General features: G+C 41.8%; 1 protein-coding gene across 9 annotated transcripts in view; it reads left to right on the top strand.

The window, feature by feature from the left end:
• Nucleotides 1-17296, top strand: part of LOC122798462 (uncharacterized protein DDB_G0290685-like) — a 416297-nt gene that overhangs the window by 348890 nt on the left and 50111 nt on the right. For 8 of the 9 annotated variants that reach the window (XM_044067407.1, XM_044067410.1, XM_044067408.1 and 5 more), the window contains one exon: nt 12321-12503. The exons of the other annotated variant lie outside the window; for it this stretch is intronic. In XM_044067407.1, the coding sequence (XP_043923342.1) occupies nt 12321-12503 (183 nt within the window). The remainder of the gene's footprint in view (nt 1-12320; nt 12504-17296) is intronic. 9 annotated transcript variants of the gene reach the window in all.

Raw genomic sequence — 17296 nt, 5'->3', positions numbered from 1 at the left:
CCAGATAGGCTATGTGGACCGTCTTATCCTGATTCACAGCTCTGGAGACTGATTTGTAGAAGTCAGTCAGGTTCTGGAGACAAGACTGGCCCTTCACGAACCCAAACTGGGTGGGGTCCAGTGTTTGAAGGTTGCCAATGTCTTTGTTTATAAGTTCCATGATAATACATTCCATGGCCTTACAGATCAGGCTCATCAGACTGATGGGGCAGTAGTTCCTGGGATCCAAGGTGGATCCCCCCTTGTGGAGTGGGATAACTGCAGCTGTGTGCCACTGAGTGGGCACGAAGCCTGAGGTGAGGCTATGATTAAACATAACACTTAGGTGAGGTGCCAGTTCATTTTGTAGTTCATGTAGTACACAGCCCAGGATGTCATCTGGTCTCTTGGATGTTGTATTCTTAGCTTTGAAGAGTGTGTTTTTTTACCACTGTGGTCGTTATTTCCAGAATTTGACAATGTTCCGGTATTGAGATCAGCCGTTTAGGGGATGAGAGGAGGATGAAGTTGGCACTGAATCAATCTGCCAGGATATTGACAATATCCTTGGGATCAGTATATTTACTGCCATTCTGTTGTAGCCCAGAGCAGATCTGAGCATTGCCATTTAGATACTTGACATAGTTATAGAATGCCTTCTGGTTTACTTTGCATCCAGGAAGAAAGAGGTCATTGTCTCCCTCTACTCTTCCCTCATTAGGCCAGTCATTGAGTACAATGTCCCGTTTAGCATGTACCTCACTAAACACCTGCAACAACTGGAGAGGCCACAAAAGTACCTCTCACAGAGAGGATCCTAGGCCTTAAACACTTGTCCTATATTGACAGACTCAAAAAACTCCAGCTATTCCCTGTCTCATATCACCTATTCAGAGGCAATCTCTGCTTGACTTAGAAAGCCAGGTCTGACCCAGCTCTGTTAGAAGTGTTACATCTAAAGAAATCCCAATCCCTCCACACCACACAGTCAGGAGACCTCAACCTCATTACCACAATGAACAGAACATGCTGGAGGGACAGGTTCATAGCCCAGAGACTGCCCATGTTATGGAACATACTTCCCATACATGTCAAGCAGAGCACCTCGCTGACCCACTTCAAGAGAAATCTTGATGAGTGGATGGGAAACAGAAATTTCACCCCGGAGATAACACCAGTGGCTCTACTAGACAGAGGCACTGGGAACTATGGTTGAGTGGCACTATGCCAGGTTAATCCTATGGCTAGAGTTGTAAAGGCCCCAGGGCCATTAGCCTAGTACGCACCTATGAACCTATGAATCTATGAATTACAGAATGGACTGGCACCCCACCTATGTACCATGTTAAGTCATAGCCTCACCTCAGGCTTTGTGCCCACTGAATGGCACACAGTGATGGTTATCCCACTCCACAAAGGGGGAGCCACCATGGAGCCCAGGAACTATGGCCCCATTAGCTTGACAAGCCTGGTCTGCAAGGCCATGCAACGTATCATCATGGAACTTATAAACAAAGAAATTGGTAATCTCTAAAATCTGGATCTAACCCAGTTCAGGTTTGCAAAAGGCAGATTATGTCTCCTAAACCTGATAGACTTCTTTGAAGCAGGCACCAAAGCCGTAAATGAGGGTAAGGTGGACCACACAGCCCATCTAGATCTCGCCAAAGCTGTTGACACCATCTCCCGCTCTGGAATTATAGATAAACTTACTAAACTAGGTATAAATCCCTATATCACAAGACGGGTTGCCAACTGGCTCACTGACAGAACCCACACTGTGAAAATTGCAGACTCCAAATCCGACTTCAGACCAGTGACAAGTGGAGTACCACAGGGTTCAGTCCTGGGTCCTCTCCTGTTTGGTATCTACTTCTCTGAAGTACAGACTAACACAGAAGGTCTTTGGCTAACAAAGTTCACAGATGACTGCAACTAGGAGCCGTAATCGAAACTCCTAACAATGTGGATATCCTACAAAAGTGCCTCACGGAGACAGATGCCTGATGGCAAAGCCATGGCATCAAGCTCAATGCCAAAAAGTGCATTGTCATCCCTTTTTGTAAGAACTCTGTACCCATGAACTATGACATATGTGGTAGTCTACTTAACACTGACAGTGTGATAAGAGACCTTGGGACACAGGTGGACAGTAGTCTCTCCTTTTTTAATCACATTGCCACAGTAGTCAGGAAATTCTTCTATTTGGCACACCTCATAACAAAAAGTTTCTCATCCAGGACAAAAGAGGTCATTGTTCCCCTCTACTCGTCACTCATTATACCCATTATAGAGTACAATGCCCCTTTTGGTATGTACCTCACAAGACATCTACAACAACCGGAAAGGCAGCAGAAATACCTCACAAAGAGGATTACTGGCCCCAAACAGATGCCCTATGCAGACCGTCTCAAAAAACTCCAGCTTTACTCCATCGCATATCGCCTAAAAAGCTACGTCAAACCCAGAGCTGTTGGATATGCTCCACTTAAAGAAATCCCAATCCCTCTGAGCTACACAATCTAGGGACCTAAACCTTGTCACCACAATAAACAGAACATGCTGGAGAAATAGATTCCTGTCCCAGAGATTTCCCATACTCTGGAACAACCTGCCTATCTATATCAAACAAAGCTCCTCATTAGCACAAAATCTTGATGATTGGATGGGAGATAGGAAATTCACCCCGGGGATCACTTCTGTGGGTCTGCTCGACAAGGACACAGGAAAATAATTTTCTTGGGTGCGAAAGCCAGAGTACCTTTTTGGCTAGGCTTATATAGACCCTAGGGCCAATAGACTAGTACATACTTATGAACTGTAAAAATGTGAAAGCAGCCACCACGAATATCAGCAGGACATAGGTTACAGCAACTCCCAAGTAATGACCATAGGCAATCTTTCAAAAACAGCAAGAACTTTTATTCAAATAACATGTTATTTGAATAAAAGTTCTTGCTGTTTTTGAAAGATTGCCTATGGTCATTACTTGGGAGTTGCTGTAACCTATGTCCTGCTGATATTCGTGGTGGCTGCTTTCACATTTTTACAGCTTTTTCTTCCTTTTGTTTGGTGAGAGCACCTTCAGCTGTGAGTAGTATTCCTGGTACTGTTACATACTTATGAACCTATGAACCTATGAACAGCCTCAACAGCCTGTAGGAGACAGAATACAGGGATACTCCCAGTCTGCATAGGACATTTTACTTATGTCCTGTATTCTTTTAGTGAGGAACCTTTGTGGACATTCCAGTTGTTGGATATTCATGGTTAACTACACACCAAATGGGGCATTGCACTTTCTTAAAGGTCTGATGAATTCCATATACAGTAGAACAATGATTTCCTTGGACCTAGATTTCATACCTTTGTTTATAAGTTGTGCAACATAGAATGATTTCATCTCTACTGTAGACACCTGATGCTCAAAGGCTAGATTACTGTCTATGTGTGCTCCGAAGTCCCTTACTACTTGGACTACTCTAAGTTGTGTGCTGCCAATATGATATTTACCAGGGGTGGATGTCTTTCCGAAGGATACTATTATGAATTTCTTGACATTTCATTTTAGTCCATGACTCTGACACCAGCTGTTTGTCTGCGCCTTCCTGGAGAACATCCAAAAACCAATAAGACTGGACACTGCTCGAAGACCAACTCCTTCTGTTTATTGAAATTAGATACACAAATGATGAGCGCTTTCGGGCCTCTGCCCTTCATCAGATAAAGCATCTCCCAAAAACCAACATTTTAAAACAAGCACAACCAATAAAAATCAGTAAAAATCAGTAAAAAAACCCGCCTATTCTTAAGGGTGGGTCTCATAGGAATGACTTCATTAAGCCCAGGACTCCTGTGTGCCATAAGCTCAATTATCCATTTAGACTCAGCTAGCTCTGTTAACTGTTTAATGTCTCCCCCTCTTTTATTCAACTTCACATTCACTATCACTTTAAACTTGAAGCTATGTGTAGGATGAGCTGCCAAATGTCTATATAACGCATTGTGTGTATCCCCATTTCTAATTGCAGAGAGGTGCTGCAAGACCCTAACTTTAAACATACAATTGGTCTTGCCCACATAAAAACTTGTGCAGGATTGACACTCTGCCAAGTAGACCACATCAGTGGTTCTGCATGTTGCTCTCCCTTTCAGATCAAACAGTCTGCCGGTAACTGGATGCACAAATACACCCCTACTATCTACATAAGCACACGCCTTGCATAGCCCACATGGAAAAGTGCCCTGTTTAGTGATAGCCAGATTATCCATACTGGTCTTAGTCTTATCCCTACAAAGTAAATCTTTCAAGTTTTTATTTCTTTTATATCTAAAAACCGGTTTGTCACCTAGCATACCCTTCAAACTTACATCACTAGTCAAAATATTCCAGTTCCCTCTGATCAGTGCACAAACATCACCTATATTACTCCCATAAGTTAGTGTCAACCTGGATCCATGTCCACCGTCCCTATCTTGTGAGCCTGTGCCTGTGTCAACGGTTCTCAGCCATGGTTTATATCTGTCCTTCCTACAATTCCTACCAAACTCCATCCTGTTATTTACCAATTTCCTATCATAGCCCCTAGTATGAAAACAGTCAATCAGGGTCCCCAACTCTTGCTCGAAGCATGCATCGTCATCACTAATTCTAGAAATCCTGGCAACCTGTCCCTGCACTATATTGGGAAATATGTGTCGAGGGTGCATGCTGTCGAAAGAGAGCAAGGTGTTCTTCCAGCAGCCTTTTCTATATAAACTGGATGAAAAACCATTCTCTGTCAACTGTACCCTGACATCCAAAAAGTCAATCTGTGTGCATGAGCTGTTAACTGTGAACCTCAAAAAAGAAGTGGTGGTATGTAGGTAGGAGACGAAATCAGCTAAAGAGTTGTCGTCCCCATTCCAAAGAATAAAAATATCGTCCACAAAACGCTTATACATCTTGATATGACCTTTCCATGACATGTTATTTAACACCATACTCCTCTCCCAAAAGGACAGGACAAGGTTGGCATAGGTGTTGGCACAGGGGGTGCCCATGGCTATCCCCTGTGCCTGCCTATATGCTTGGTTCACACCTATAAAGACATTATTATTTAGTACCAAACCTAGCAAACCTCTTACGGTATCGATCTTAAACAAAGTGACGCCTAACTCCTGCAAAAGCTCAGAAATAGCTCGTATCCCATAGTCATTACCTATAACAGTGAACAGATTCTGGATGTCCATAGTTACCATAAGTAACTCACTATCAGACTGTTCCAATTTATAGGCCCCTAAGCTTTTCAAAAAGTGGCCTGTATCTGAAAGCACATTGTCCAACCTATCTAGGTACGGCCTTAACTCCGTCTCCAACCAAATCGAAATATTTTCCGTCACCCACCCTCTGCCAGACACAATAGGTCTGGCAGAGGGTGGAACCACTCTTGCAGCGAGGACAGGGTATACAACAAGAGGAAGAAGCTGCTGCACTGACTGTTAAGCAAGATACTGGGATTGTTTTTAACCTTTCATCTTACAGATTGTCTGAAGATGAGTGTTTTGTTTTAAATAAAGGGCTGACTTTTGTGCCCAGTAGGGCTTGTGTATATAATGACATTATTATGGACCTCATGGTTTTTTGTCATAGCTTAGTTTTGAAACAGATCTTTGGAGGTGATAACCCGGGTGTTACCATGTTAAGGCAGCCCAGTGGTTTTGTCCCCCCATTTTCACCTGCTATGAATTTATTTATTAATGCTTGTGAACAAGATCTGATGTGTTATTTTCAGGAGGGACACATGGTAGGTTTTATAATCTGAGTCCCACACAGAGACAAGCTTTACATGACCTTGGGAATAATGCAGATATTACTATCAAAATGGCTGACAAGGGGTGCCGAGTGGTATTGGATACCACCTGGTATGAAAGTAAATTGCTAGGTCTGTTACAGAATGCTAATACGTATACCCCAATTAATCCTTTAGGCGTAAAAGGGATTATAGAGAGTACACAGCAATTTACGACAGTTTTGGACAGTTAATTGATTAGTGAAGATTTGTTTAAATTTCTTATGATAGAGAAGCCAGTGACACCTATATTCAAAGCTCTACCAAAAATACATAAATCAGAAACTGACCCACCTCTCAGACCTATTGTGTCTGGCAGAGGTTGGGTGACGGAAAATATTTCGATTTGGTTGGAGACGGAGTTAAGGCCGTACCTAGATAGGTTGGACAATGTGCTTTCAGATACAGGCCACTTTTTGAAAAGCTTAGGGGCCTATAAATTGGAACAGTCTGATAGTGAGTTACTTATGGTAACTATGGACATCCAGAATCTGTTCACTGTTATAGGTAATGACTATGGGATACAAGCTATTTCTGAGCTTTTGCAGGAGTTAGGCGTCACTTTGTTTAAGATCGATACCGTAAGAGGTTTGCTAGGTTTGGTATTAAATAATAATGTCTTTATAGGTGTGAACCAAGCATATAGGCAGGCACAGGGGATAGCCATGGGCACCCCCTGTGCCAACACCTATGCCAACCTTGTCCTGTCCTTTTGGGAGAGGAGTATGGTGTTGAATAACATGTCATGGAAAGGTCATATCAAGATGTATAAGCGTTTTGTGGACGATATTTTTATTCTTTGGAATGGGGACGACAACTCTTTAGCTGATTTCGTCTCCTACCTACATACCACCACTTCTTTTTTGAGGTTCACGGTTAACAGCTCACGCACACAGATTGACTTTTTGGATGTCAGGGTACAGTTGACAGAGAATAGGTTCATAGGTTCATAGGTTTATACTAGGCTATCTGCCCTAAGGCATTTATAAGCCTAGCCCAAATTATTGTGGCTTACGCCACCCCTTATATGAAAAAATACTGTGCCCATTAGTTTGTTGTGCCTCTGTCCAGCAGTGACACAGAGATGATTCCTGGGGTAAACCTACGATCTCCCATCCACAGGTCTAAATTTCTCTTGAACAGAGTCAGCGAGGTGCTCTGCCTCACATGGAGCGGGATTTTATTCCACAGCATAGGGAGTCTCTGAGTGATAAATCTATCCCTCCAGCACGTCCTATTTATATCCGTGCTAAGGTTTAAGTCGCTTGCTCTAGTGGTTTTGGTGGATTTGGATTTTTTGAGGTGGAGCATGTCCATTAATTCCGGGTTGGACATGGCCTTGTATGTCAGGCACATGTCACCTCTGAGCAGACGGTATGCGACTGAATAGAGCTGGAGTTTCTTCAATCTGGCAGCATATGACAGATTTTGGAGTCCCTTTATCCTTTTGGTGAGGAACTTTGGGGTCTCTCCAATTGCTGCAGATGTCGGGTGAGATACATCCCGAATGGGGCATTGTACTCGATCATTGGTCTGATAAGTGAAGAGTACAGGGAACAATGACCTCACTAGATCTGGATGTGAATCCCTTCATGATCAGGTGGGCAATGTAGAAGGTCTTTCTAACCACTTTAGCAATGTGAGTGTCAAAAGAAAGGCCACTGTCAACCTGGGTCCCCAGGTCCCTGATAACCTCTTCTGTGCTTAGTGGATTGCCACCTATATGGTAGCTTGGGGTTACCTTGTTTTTCCCGAAGGGTATGACTATACATTTTTTGGTGTTTAACTTCAGGCCATGGCTCTGGCACCAGCTGTCTGTTTCCGTGAGTCCCTTCTGAAGGATATCCGTGTCCGATGCACTTTCCACTATGGCGCCCAGTTTGCAGTCGTCTGCAAACTTTGTCAGCCAAAGTCCTCCCATGTTGGCCTGTACTTCTGAGAAGTAGATGCCAAACAATAGGGGGCCAAGGACCAAGCCCTGTGGGACACCACTTGTGACCGGCTTGGAGTCTGACACAGCGCCAGCAACTCTAACCCTGTGGGTTCTCTCCTTAAGCCAGTTTGCAACCCATCTTGTGACATATGGGTTTACATTTAAGCTGGTAAGTTTTTCTACAATACCCGAGTGGGGTATTGTGTCGAAAGCCTTGCAAGGTCAAGGTAGGCTGTATGGACTGCCTTTCCCTCATCAATGGCCTTGGTGACTGTTTCGAAGAAGTCAACCAAGTTCAAAAGGCATGATCTTCCCTTGACAAAGCCAAACTGGGTCGGGTCCAATGTCTGCAAGTCCCATATATCTTTGTTTATGAGCTCCATTATGATCCTCTCCATAGCTTTGCAGACTAGACTTGTTAAGCTTATGGGGCGGTAATTACCAGGGTCCGTAGAGGCACCACCTTTGTGAAGTGGGACCACAGTTGCCGTACGCCACTCCTTGGGCACGTATCCTGTGGTAAGGCTGAGATTAAACAGCTGCCTTATGTGCGGGTTTAATTCCTCATTTAGCTCGTGTAGCACACAGCCGGGGACACCATCCGGTCCCATTGATGCTGTGTTTTTAGCTTTAGAGAGAGCAGCTTTCACCTGCGCATTTGAGATGTCCGGGAGGCTACACTCGGCTGGGATAGTTATCTCTCCTTTAGGGGAAAGGGGTGAAGTTTGCACTGAACCTGTCTGCCAGTATGTTGGCAATGTCTGTGGGTTCAGTGATTTTGTATCATTTTGGACTCATTCTGAGCATATCTGGGAGTTTCCACCCAGGTTCCTAACATAGCTGAAAAGGCCTTATGATTGTCCTTTGAATCCATGGCAATTTTTCTCTCAAAATTGGCCTTAGTTGATTTTATGAGTGCTCGTATTTTTTACTAATAATGATCAGGGGTGACTTCCCTTTTATGGATTTTGTTCTATCATGTAATAGCTTTCTCCTCTTATTGTAAAGTTTGTTAATGGCTGGGGTCCACCAGACTGGATGTTTGCCCTTTGTGGAAAGAGTCTTGGTTTTATTTGGGATTGCCTGATCCATGCAGTCCTGGAGGTGTTCATAGAAGGCATTTGTAAGGGCTTCCGCAGCTTGGGTTGTGGTTTCCCTGGCTCAGGGGCCTTGAAGGATACCACACCAGTCTTGAGTAGTGTGAAGTTTGCTTTAGAGAAGTTCTTCACTATGGTCTTTTTGCTTGGGGTGGGGGGGATGTGGATTTCCAGTGAGATTAGTTTATGATCAGATCTCACCAATGAGGGATATACTTCCGTGTGGAGCATTTTGTCCCCATGTTTGTGACAATGAGATCTAGTATATTTTCTCCTCTTGTGGGAACAGTGACTAGCTGTTCCATGGCATTTGAATTTATGAACTCCAGGAACCGTTGGGCTAGAAAGTTAGGGCTTGAGTAATGTTCCCAGTCTATATTCGGGTAGTTGAAGTCACCCAATATGATGGTGTTTGGAGATACATTTATACCCTCCAGTGTCTTCAGGAAGGCTGTGTGGGGTTCCTGAGTTTGAGAGGGTGGCCTGTAGCATGCTACAATTTGTAGAGCAGTTTTGCCTATGGTTAGTTGCACCTGGATGATTTCCGAAGCTTCGTGCGTTGCCACCAACCTGGTTTTTCATCCAGTTTATATAGAAAAGGCTGCTGGAAGAACACCTTGCTCTCTTTCAACAGCATGCACCCTCGACACATATTTCCCAATATAGTGCAGGGACAGGTTGCCAGGATTTCTAGAATTAGTGATGATGATGCATGCTTCGAGCAAGAGTTGGGGACCCTGATTGACTGTTTTCATACTAGGGGCTATGATAGGAAATTGGTAAATAACAGGATGGAGTTTGGTAGGAATTGTAGGAAGGACAGATATAAACCATGGCTGAGAACTGTTGACACAGGCACAGGCTCACAACATGATAGGGACAGTGGACATGGATCCAGGTTGACACTAACTTATGGGAGTAATATAGGTGATGTTTGTGCACTGATCAGAGGGAATTGGAATATTTTGACTAGTGATGTAAGTTTGAAGGGTATGCTAGGTGACAAACCGGTTTTTAGATATAAAAGAAATAAAAACTTGAAATATTTACTTTGTAGGGATAAGACTAAGACCAGTATGGATAATCTGGCTATCACTAAACAGGGCACTTTTCCATGTGGGCTATGCAAGGCGTGTGCTTATGTAGATAGTAGGGGTGTATTTGTGCATCCAGTTACCGGCAGACTGTTTGATCTGAAAGGGAGAGCAACATGCAGAACCACTGATGTGGTCTACTTGGCAGAGTGTCAATCCTGCACAAGTTTTATGTGGGCAAGACCAATTGTATGTTTAAAGTTAGGGTCTTGCAGCACCTCTCTGCAATTAGAAATGGGGATACACGCAATGCGTTATATAGACATTTGGCAGCTCATCCTACACATAGCTTCAAGTTTAAAGTGATAGTGAATGTGAAGTTGAATAAAAGAGGGGGAGACATTAAACAGTTAACAGAGCTAGCTGAGTCTAAATGGATAATTGAGCTTATGGCACACAGGAGTCCTGGGCTTAATGAAGTCATTCCTATGAGACCCACCCTTAAGAATAGGCGGGTTTTTTACTGATTTTTACTGATTTTTATTGGTTGTGCTTGTTTTAAAATGTTGGTTTTTGGGAGAAGCTTTATCTGATGAAGGGCAGAGGCCCGAAAGCGCTCATCATTTGTGTATCTAATTTCAATAAACAGAAGGAGTTGGTCTTCGAGCAGTGTCCAGTCTTATTGGTTTTTGGATTTTCATTTTGGTTTATTTGACTGGACTTTGGTGAGGCACAGAACATTGTTTTGTTTTCCTGGAGAACATGTGTGCTGGAGTGGGATTCAATGACAGCTCCAAATTTACAATCATCTGCAAATTTCATCAGCCACAGACCATTGACATTGGCCTTGACCAGATTATCAATATGCCAACCAGGAGTGCAACCTTACTGGATCTGGTGCTCACTAATATGGGAGAGTGCTGCATGCCCCCTAGTGTAATGTCTTCCCCAGTAATTTCAGAGAAAAAAATGCCAATTATTAAAGTCAGTCATCTTTTTTTATATTATGGCATCATCCTTGGAGAAGGTAAAATGCTGCTTAGTGCTAGCCCCATACCAGCCTGGAACACATATTCTGAGAGCTCTATCATATCTCTCTTCATATATTCTAGGGAGTTACGCCTCAGGTCATTAACATCCACAAGGTCTATGACAGAGTCATACTGGTACTTGTGGTCCAGTGATCTGAGTGCATGCATAAAGTGGTGGATCCTAGCTTCTGACAAGTAACTGACCATGAATTTTTCTTTACTCAGCCTGATGAGAGGGACATCAGTGTGTCTTGCGATGGAGTGTCCTATGACCAGAATGTTGGATTGTGTGGTGGCTTGTCTTATGGACTTAGAAGTAAAAGCTCCGTGAGATGTGGCTGTATGTGTTGATGTGGGTGTTGCTTTGAATGAGTGTATTTGGGGGGGGGTCTATATTATAAAGATGAACAACCAAAATGTCAAATTACCTTTGATTACCACCTAAATGTCAAAGCTGCACTTCATGGAAACTCCAAATCATCGATTTCTTTCCAACAGAAAGAAATCGGTAGGCCAACAATGGACACCACATTAAAATAAACACTATTAAGTGGGGGCTAGAACCCCACACCCCCAACATGGGAGGGCTGTACCCCCCACAGACCCCCTAACTAAATATACTAACTCCGAGATCCCACTAAGGTTGGGAAAAGGCCAGATGTGCAGAACGGCCAACTGATTTGTTTCCCTTGGAAAGGAATCAATGATTTGGCAGTTTGATGAAGTGCAGCTTCAACATTTAGGTGTCAATGAAAGGTAAGTCGACATTTTGATTGGTTGACTTTATAATATAGACCCTCTTCAGAGCTACTGAGGTGTTTGTTATGTGTACGTCATCTAGGAGGTTTTGCGGCTTTAGTTACATTTAAGTGTCGCAGAGGTGATAATGACTAGGAGCTTTTGTGTGGTAAGAAAAAAAGAGAAAGAAAAAAACTACAAACTACTTAAATACATTTATTATAAGGACACCCAAATCTAGAAACTGAACTACATTTGTAAGTATAAAAAAAAAAAAAAACACCATTAAAAATCCAGGTAATGCCTATGAAATTTCTATTATGAATGAACTTATCCTCCTGAACTTCTTGTAGTAGCTGTCATTTATTGCAGCTGAAACTTTGAATAGGGGCATAGCTAGGAAATGTCAGATTCTGATGCTTGTTCAGACTTTGTTTTTTTATCAATGGCAAATCAATTAAAACATTAAATGCAGAATTAGTCAATAACTGTTAGGTTTAGAAGGTAAATTGCTACTTCTGTATATATATAAATATTATTCTGAAATGATTTCTGCCTCAGTGAAAAATATTTTAGTGACTTTAAATGTGTTTGCTAGCCATAGATGTTTTGTTTGCCATTTACTGACTCTAGTTTATTTATATTTCTTTCATTGTTTTATCTTAAAATGATTAAAGGAAATGAAAATGATGATGATGATACTGAAGAAGAAAATGCAAGTGAATCAAATGAAGATGAAGAAGAACAAGATGATACGAATATATCAACGCTTCATAGTGATCAGAACAATGAGCAAAACTCAGATAATGCAAATGATATCGGAGAAGATCAAGCTAATGAAAATAAACAGCAGAATGAAGGTAAAAAAATAACAATTATTTTTTTTTATTTCATATAATTATTTCTTGATGACTGCGGTGGTGGTGCTGCGGTAGCTTTGTCGCCTCACACTAAGACGTTGTCCTGTTCGATTCTCAGCTAGAGCGCCTTCTGTTTGGGGACATGGGCATACCTTCATTGAAGGTTGTGCGTCAGGGCTGGCAACTCGGCACGTAAAAATCCACTGCTAATCATTAGCAGACCTGAGTTCCGCTGTAGCGAACCCCAACCGGGAAAAGCCGAAAGATACAACAACATACTTATTTCTTGATAATCATAGACTATTACCTGAATTGCAGACTGTGATGTTTCTATAGGTTCATAGGTAAGTATTAGACTAGCAACCCTGGTAGGCCATTTTAAAGCTAGTCAGTTTCTCTTTTGGTGCTTGAATTAACCCTATCCTATTTGGTGTTAGATTAGCCTTACCTAGCCCATGGAGAATATTGATATATTATTCCTAGTGAGAATAACTGGGATAATGCCATGGATAATTTGAGCAGACTCATGTGGGGGATAAGGCATTGAGGATCTGCCTCTGTCCATTAGTAGTACAGAGGACAAGCCTGAAGTACATTTTCTATTACCCCTCCATAGATTTAAGTTATTCTGGAAAATGGACAGGGATTATCTTTGTTTTATATGGATGATGATTCCATTCCTGAGCATTCTGTTGATGTTGCAGATGAGGTTCAGATCCCTGGATCAAGCATTTTTGATGCCATTGGACTTGATATTCAGTAGGTCCATCAGTACTGGGACAGAAAATGCCTTGTTTGTCAGACACAGGTCGCCACTTAGCAGTCTGAAGGATAATGAGTATAGCAACCAGGCTTTGAGGAAGTTCATGTAGGATATATTGTCTAGACCATGTACCCTTTTAGTAAGGTATCTCTGCGGGCATTCCACTTGTTGCGTATGTCTGGACTACATTATACTGAATGACTGGCCAAATGAGAGCAGAGTAAAGAGCGACAATGACATCTCTAGATCTAGACACAATCCCTTTGTTTATAATCTTCACATTATAGAAAGGTTGTTCATGGCATTGGACACTTTACTTAAAAGTTAGGTCACTGTCCACATACGTTCCTATACTCTGAGCAATTGGGTGAACTCTTAGGGACGTATTACCAATGTGATAGTTCACAGGGGTAGATGACTTTCAAAAGGCTATGATAATGCATTTTTGGCATTAAGCTTCAGTCTATGATTCTGGCACCAGTTATTTGTTTTAGGACAAACCTTCCTACAGGATGGTTAACTCATTTGATGATTCAATGACTGCTGCTAGTTTGCAATCATCTGCACACTTAGCCAGCCAGAGACTTTTGGCATTTGCTTTTACTTCAGAGCAGTAAATGTCAAACAGTTGAGGTCCCAGCACTGAACCATGGGGGAACTCCACTGGTGACTGGTCTCTTTGTGGAGTCAGCATCCCCTATTTTGCTATCCTGTGTCCTGTCTGTGAGCCAGATGGCAATCCAGCAGATGATAAAGGGTGTTTATTCCTAGTTTATGTAGCGTTTATACTATGTGTCAGTGTGGGATTATGATAAAAGCTCTGGCTAGGTTGAGGTATGTGGTATGCATCACTTTACATACATGCATTTATTTTGTGATCTTTTAAAAAATGTCCATTAGGTTGAGTGAGCATGGCCTGCTTTGACAAATCTAAACTAACATAGATCCAGTGTTTGGATGTTCCTTATGTCTTTAATTATTAGTTCCATGATAAGTGTTTCCATGGCTTTGCATATGAGGCTGGTTAGACATATGGGTCTGTAACTGCCTGGGTCTGTGGAAAGTCCTCCCTTATGCAGAGGAATGACTGCAATTGTTCTCAGTTTACTTTGTACAAAACCTGTATGGAGGCTGAAGCTGAACATTGCTAGTAGGGGTGTGGCTAAATCAACCTTCATGTTAGTTAAGATGCATCCAGGGATATTGCAAAGACCCATCAATGCAGTACTTTTAGCTTTTTATTGTGCTTTTTGGACTTGGTCTTGTGTGATAGCTGGAGACAAGTCAGTTTAAGGCATATCCTGTAGGAAAGATGAAGAGGAGAGAGAGAGTTTTGGGCTAAATTTATTGGACAGTAGGTTCATTATATCTTCAGCCAGTATAGGTAATATTGTTCACAATAAGCTCAACACATAGTGTGGTGGTGTACGCTTCTGTGTATTCAGTGAGGTTAGATGGCATTAGTGAGGATTTGAAGTTTGCCAATGTTTCACTTAAGAGCTGGTAGTGAAATTTCTAAAGGAAGCTTGGACAGAAATGGGTCTTTGGTTTCAGTTTTATTTTGAAAGAGATGGCTTTATGGTCAGACCTAACAAGTGGTAAAGACACACAAGTGATTGTGCAAGATGCCCCCACCTTAGTAAGGACAAGATCCAAGTGTTGATGTCTCACTCCCTATACAGACATCTACAGCCTCCAGGGTGAGAAGAGCTTGTAGGGAGTGGAGGTTCTTGTTTAGGATCCTAGCATCATTCAGTAACACTTTCATATTTGTATTTTGGTAGTTTTATCAGGTTGACATTGTTTTAAAAAGACACTATGGAGTGAACGCTGTCTTTGCCAATAATCAAAACCCTAGAGGGGCCAGATGCAGGCCATCCCTGGCAAAGCAGCATGGTCTGTTCATCATATCCTCTCAGGGTGGCATATTTTAGTCCTCCATTGACTGACACTAAAAACTATGCTAATTATTGAAGTTCATTATTTTTTGCCCATATTGCATCATCATCCTTGGAGAAGATAGAAAAACTGTTCAGTGCTATGCTCATACCTGACTGGGATCCGTGGTTTGAGAGCTCCATTATTCCTCTCTTCATATAGCCCAGGGAAGTACATCTCAAGTCATTGACACTCACATGCACTTTGACAGAGTCGTACCTCTACTTATTGTTCAAGAACTTGAGTGTGTGTGTGTGTGTGTGTGTGTGTGTGTGTGTGTGTGTGTGTGTGTGTGTGTGTGTGTGTGTGTGTGTGTGTGTGTGTGTGTGTGTGTGTGTGTGTGTGTGTGTGTGTGTGTGTGTGTGTGTGTGTGTGTGTGATGTGACAGATTCTGGCAAGAGACAAACAATTAACCATCAAACTTTGCTTGCCCAGCCTGGTAAGAGGTATAGCTGTATATCTTTCAATGGAGTCACCTATAACTAGATTGGTTAGTTGGTTAGATGTCTGCCTTGCTATTGTGTAGGTGTTGATTGAAATATAAAAAGGTATCAAATAAAAATGTCCCTGATCACAAGATGGAGGATGATGAAGGGACAACATCCTGCATTAATCATTTAATTCATTATATGTTTTATGATTGCTTTGGCAACCTGAAGATCTGGTTAGATGGTAACTAATTTTCAGTGCAGGAAGATGATGAAAATCTCCATTAACACTAGTCTATAGATAATAAATTATCAAAGGCTAACAATACAACATTGTGATAGATACACTAGACCAAATGAAAGTAAGAAAACTTGCAGTTGAAAATAAACAATAGAATAAATTATCATAGAGTTGGCAAGAGACAAAATGCAATGTACTGATGAAGAGTATAACCTAATAATAAAACATGAAAGTTAGTACACCCCAGGCAGTATCTGCATTATAAATATAACTTCAAGTGAGAAGCCTAAGAGCTCACTGAGCTAGTGTAGGAATCACAAGAAGGTAAAGACCACGGACACTCGTATTAACTGCCCATCACACTTTAAAATATAGGATAGCTTTTTACCACTTTGTCTGATTATTTTCTTTCCATTATGACTCCTAGTTAATTTACTCGTTCCATTCATTTAAACTTCAGCCACTGTCTGCATCTTTTCTTCCATAAAGTTACTGTAAATGCACAGGATTTGTATACGATTTGCTTAATGCAATATTTTTATGTCTTTTTTTAAATGCTACTATATTAAAATTCTATTGCACACTTCATTGGAGGTTCTGAGGATTGTGTGCTAGGTCTCATTATTTGAGTTTGCCACAATATTCATTTCTTGGATGATTTTATTCTCGTGCTGCTTTGCCTTTAAAACCAAGGGGAATAACAATGCCCATAATATTGGCCAAGCAGTATAAAGTGATTGTAGTGCACAGAGCATGGCAATTATACTCCAAAACAGGGAAAAACTTCTCTACTGAGATAATTGATCTTAACAGCACTTACAGGTGCTTAACAAAAGCTTGTTAAGGGTACCCAGGTGCAGTTAAGACCAGAATTTGCACTACAAACTAAAACTGAAACTGCCGGCCATCAAAGGATAGCAGAAAAAGATAAACCCACTTTCAAAAGTGCTAAAACTTCACTCTAAGATACTTGCAAATAGGAAGTGTGGCAGAAGAGTCTAACAGCTTGTAAAACCATTAGAGCTGTAAAAGAGCATTTTGTTTCCACCTGCTGTTCAAACCTCTCAACTCTTCCTGATTTTGTTCTCCCATTCGATTCTTGGCTGGTGTGCCTTCTGTGTGGAGTCTGCATGTCCTCCCCATGGTCAAGTGATGTATAAAGACATGCAGGTAGGTGCGTGCGTGAATGGGTGTGCCTTCTTTGAAGGTTGGGTGTTGGGTTGGCAACTCGGCACCATAAAAATTCACTGCCAACCATTAGCAGACTGGAGGTCTGCTGTGGCAACCCCTAACCGGGAAAAGCCAAAAGACTAATTTTGGCTTCTCCCTAATAAAACATTTGATTGTTTGGCAAATCATTGAGGATTATATTCAGTCAATAATGCCAGAAGCAACACACCAGCTTGAAATACAACCTGCTGTT

This window comes from Protopterus annectens, chromosome 3.part1 (assembly GCF_019279795.1).
Source record: "Protopterus annectens isolate FY-2018-M chromosome 3.part1, PAN1.0, whole genome shotgun sequence".
NCBI classification, from domain to species: domain Eukaryota; kingdom Metazoa; phylum Chordata; order Ceratodontiformes; family Protopteridae; genus Protopterus; species Protopterus annectens.
The sequence above is the reverse complement of the archived record's forward strand: the minus strand, read 5'-3'. Positions and strand labels throughout refer to the sequence as shown.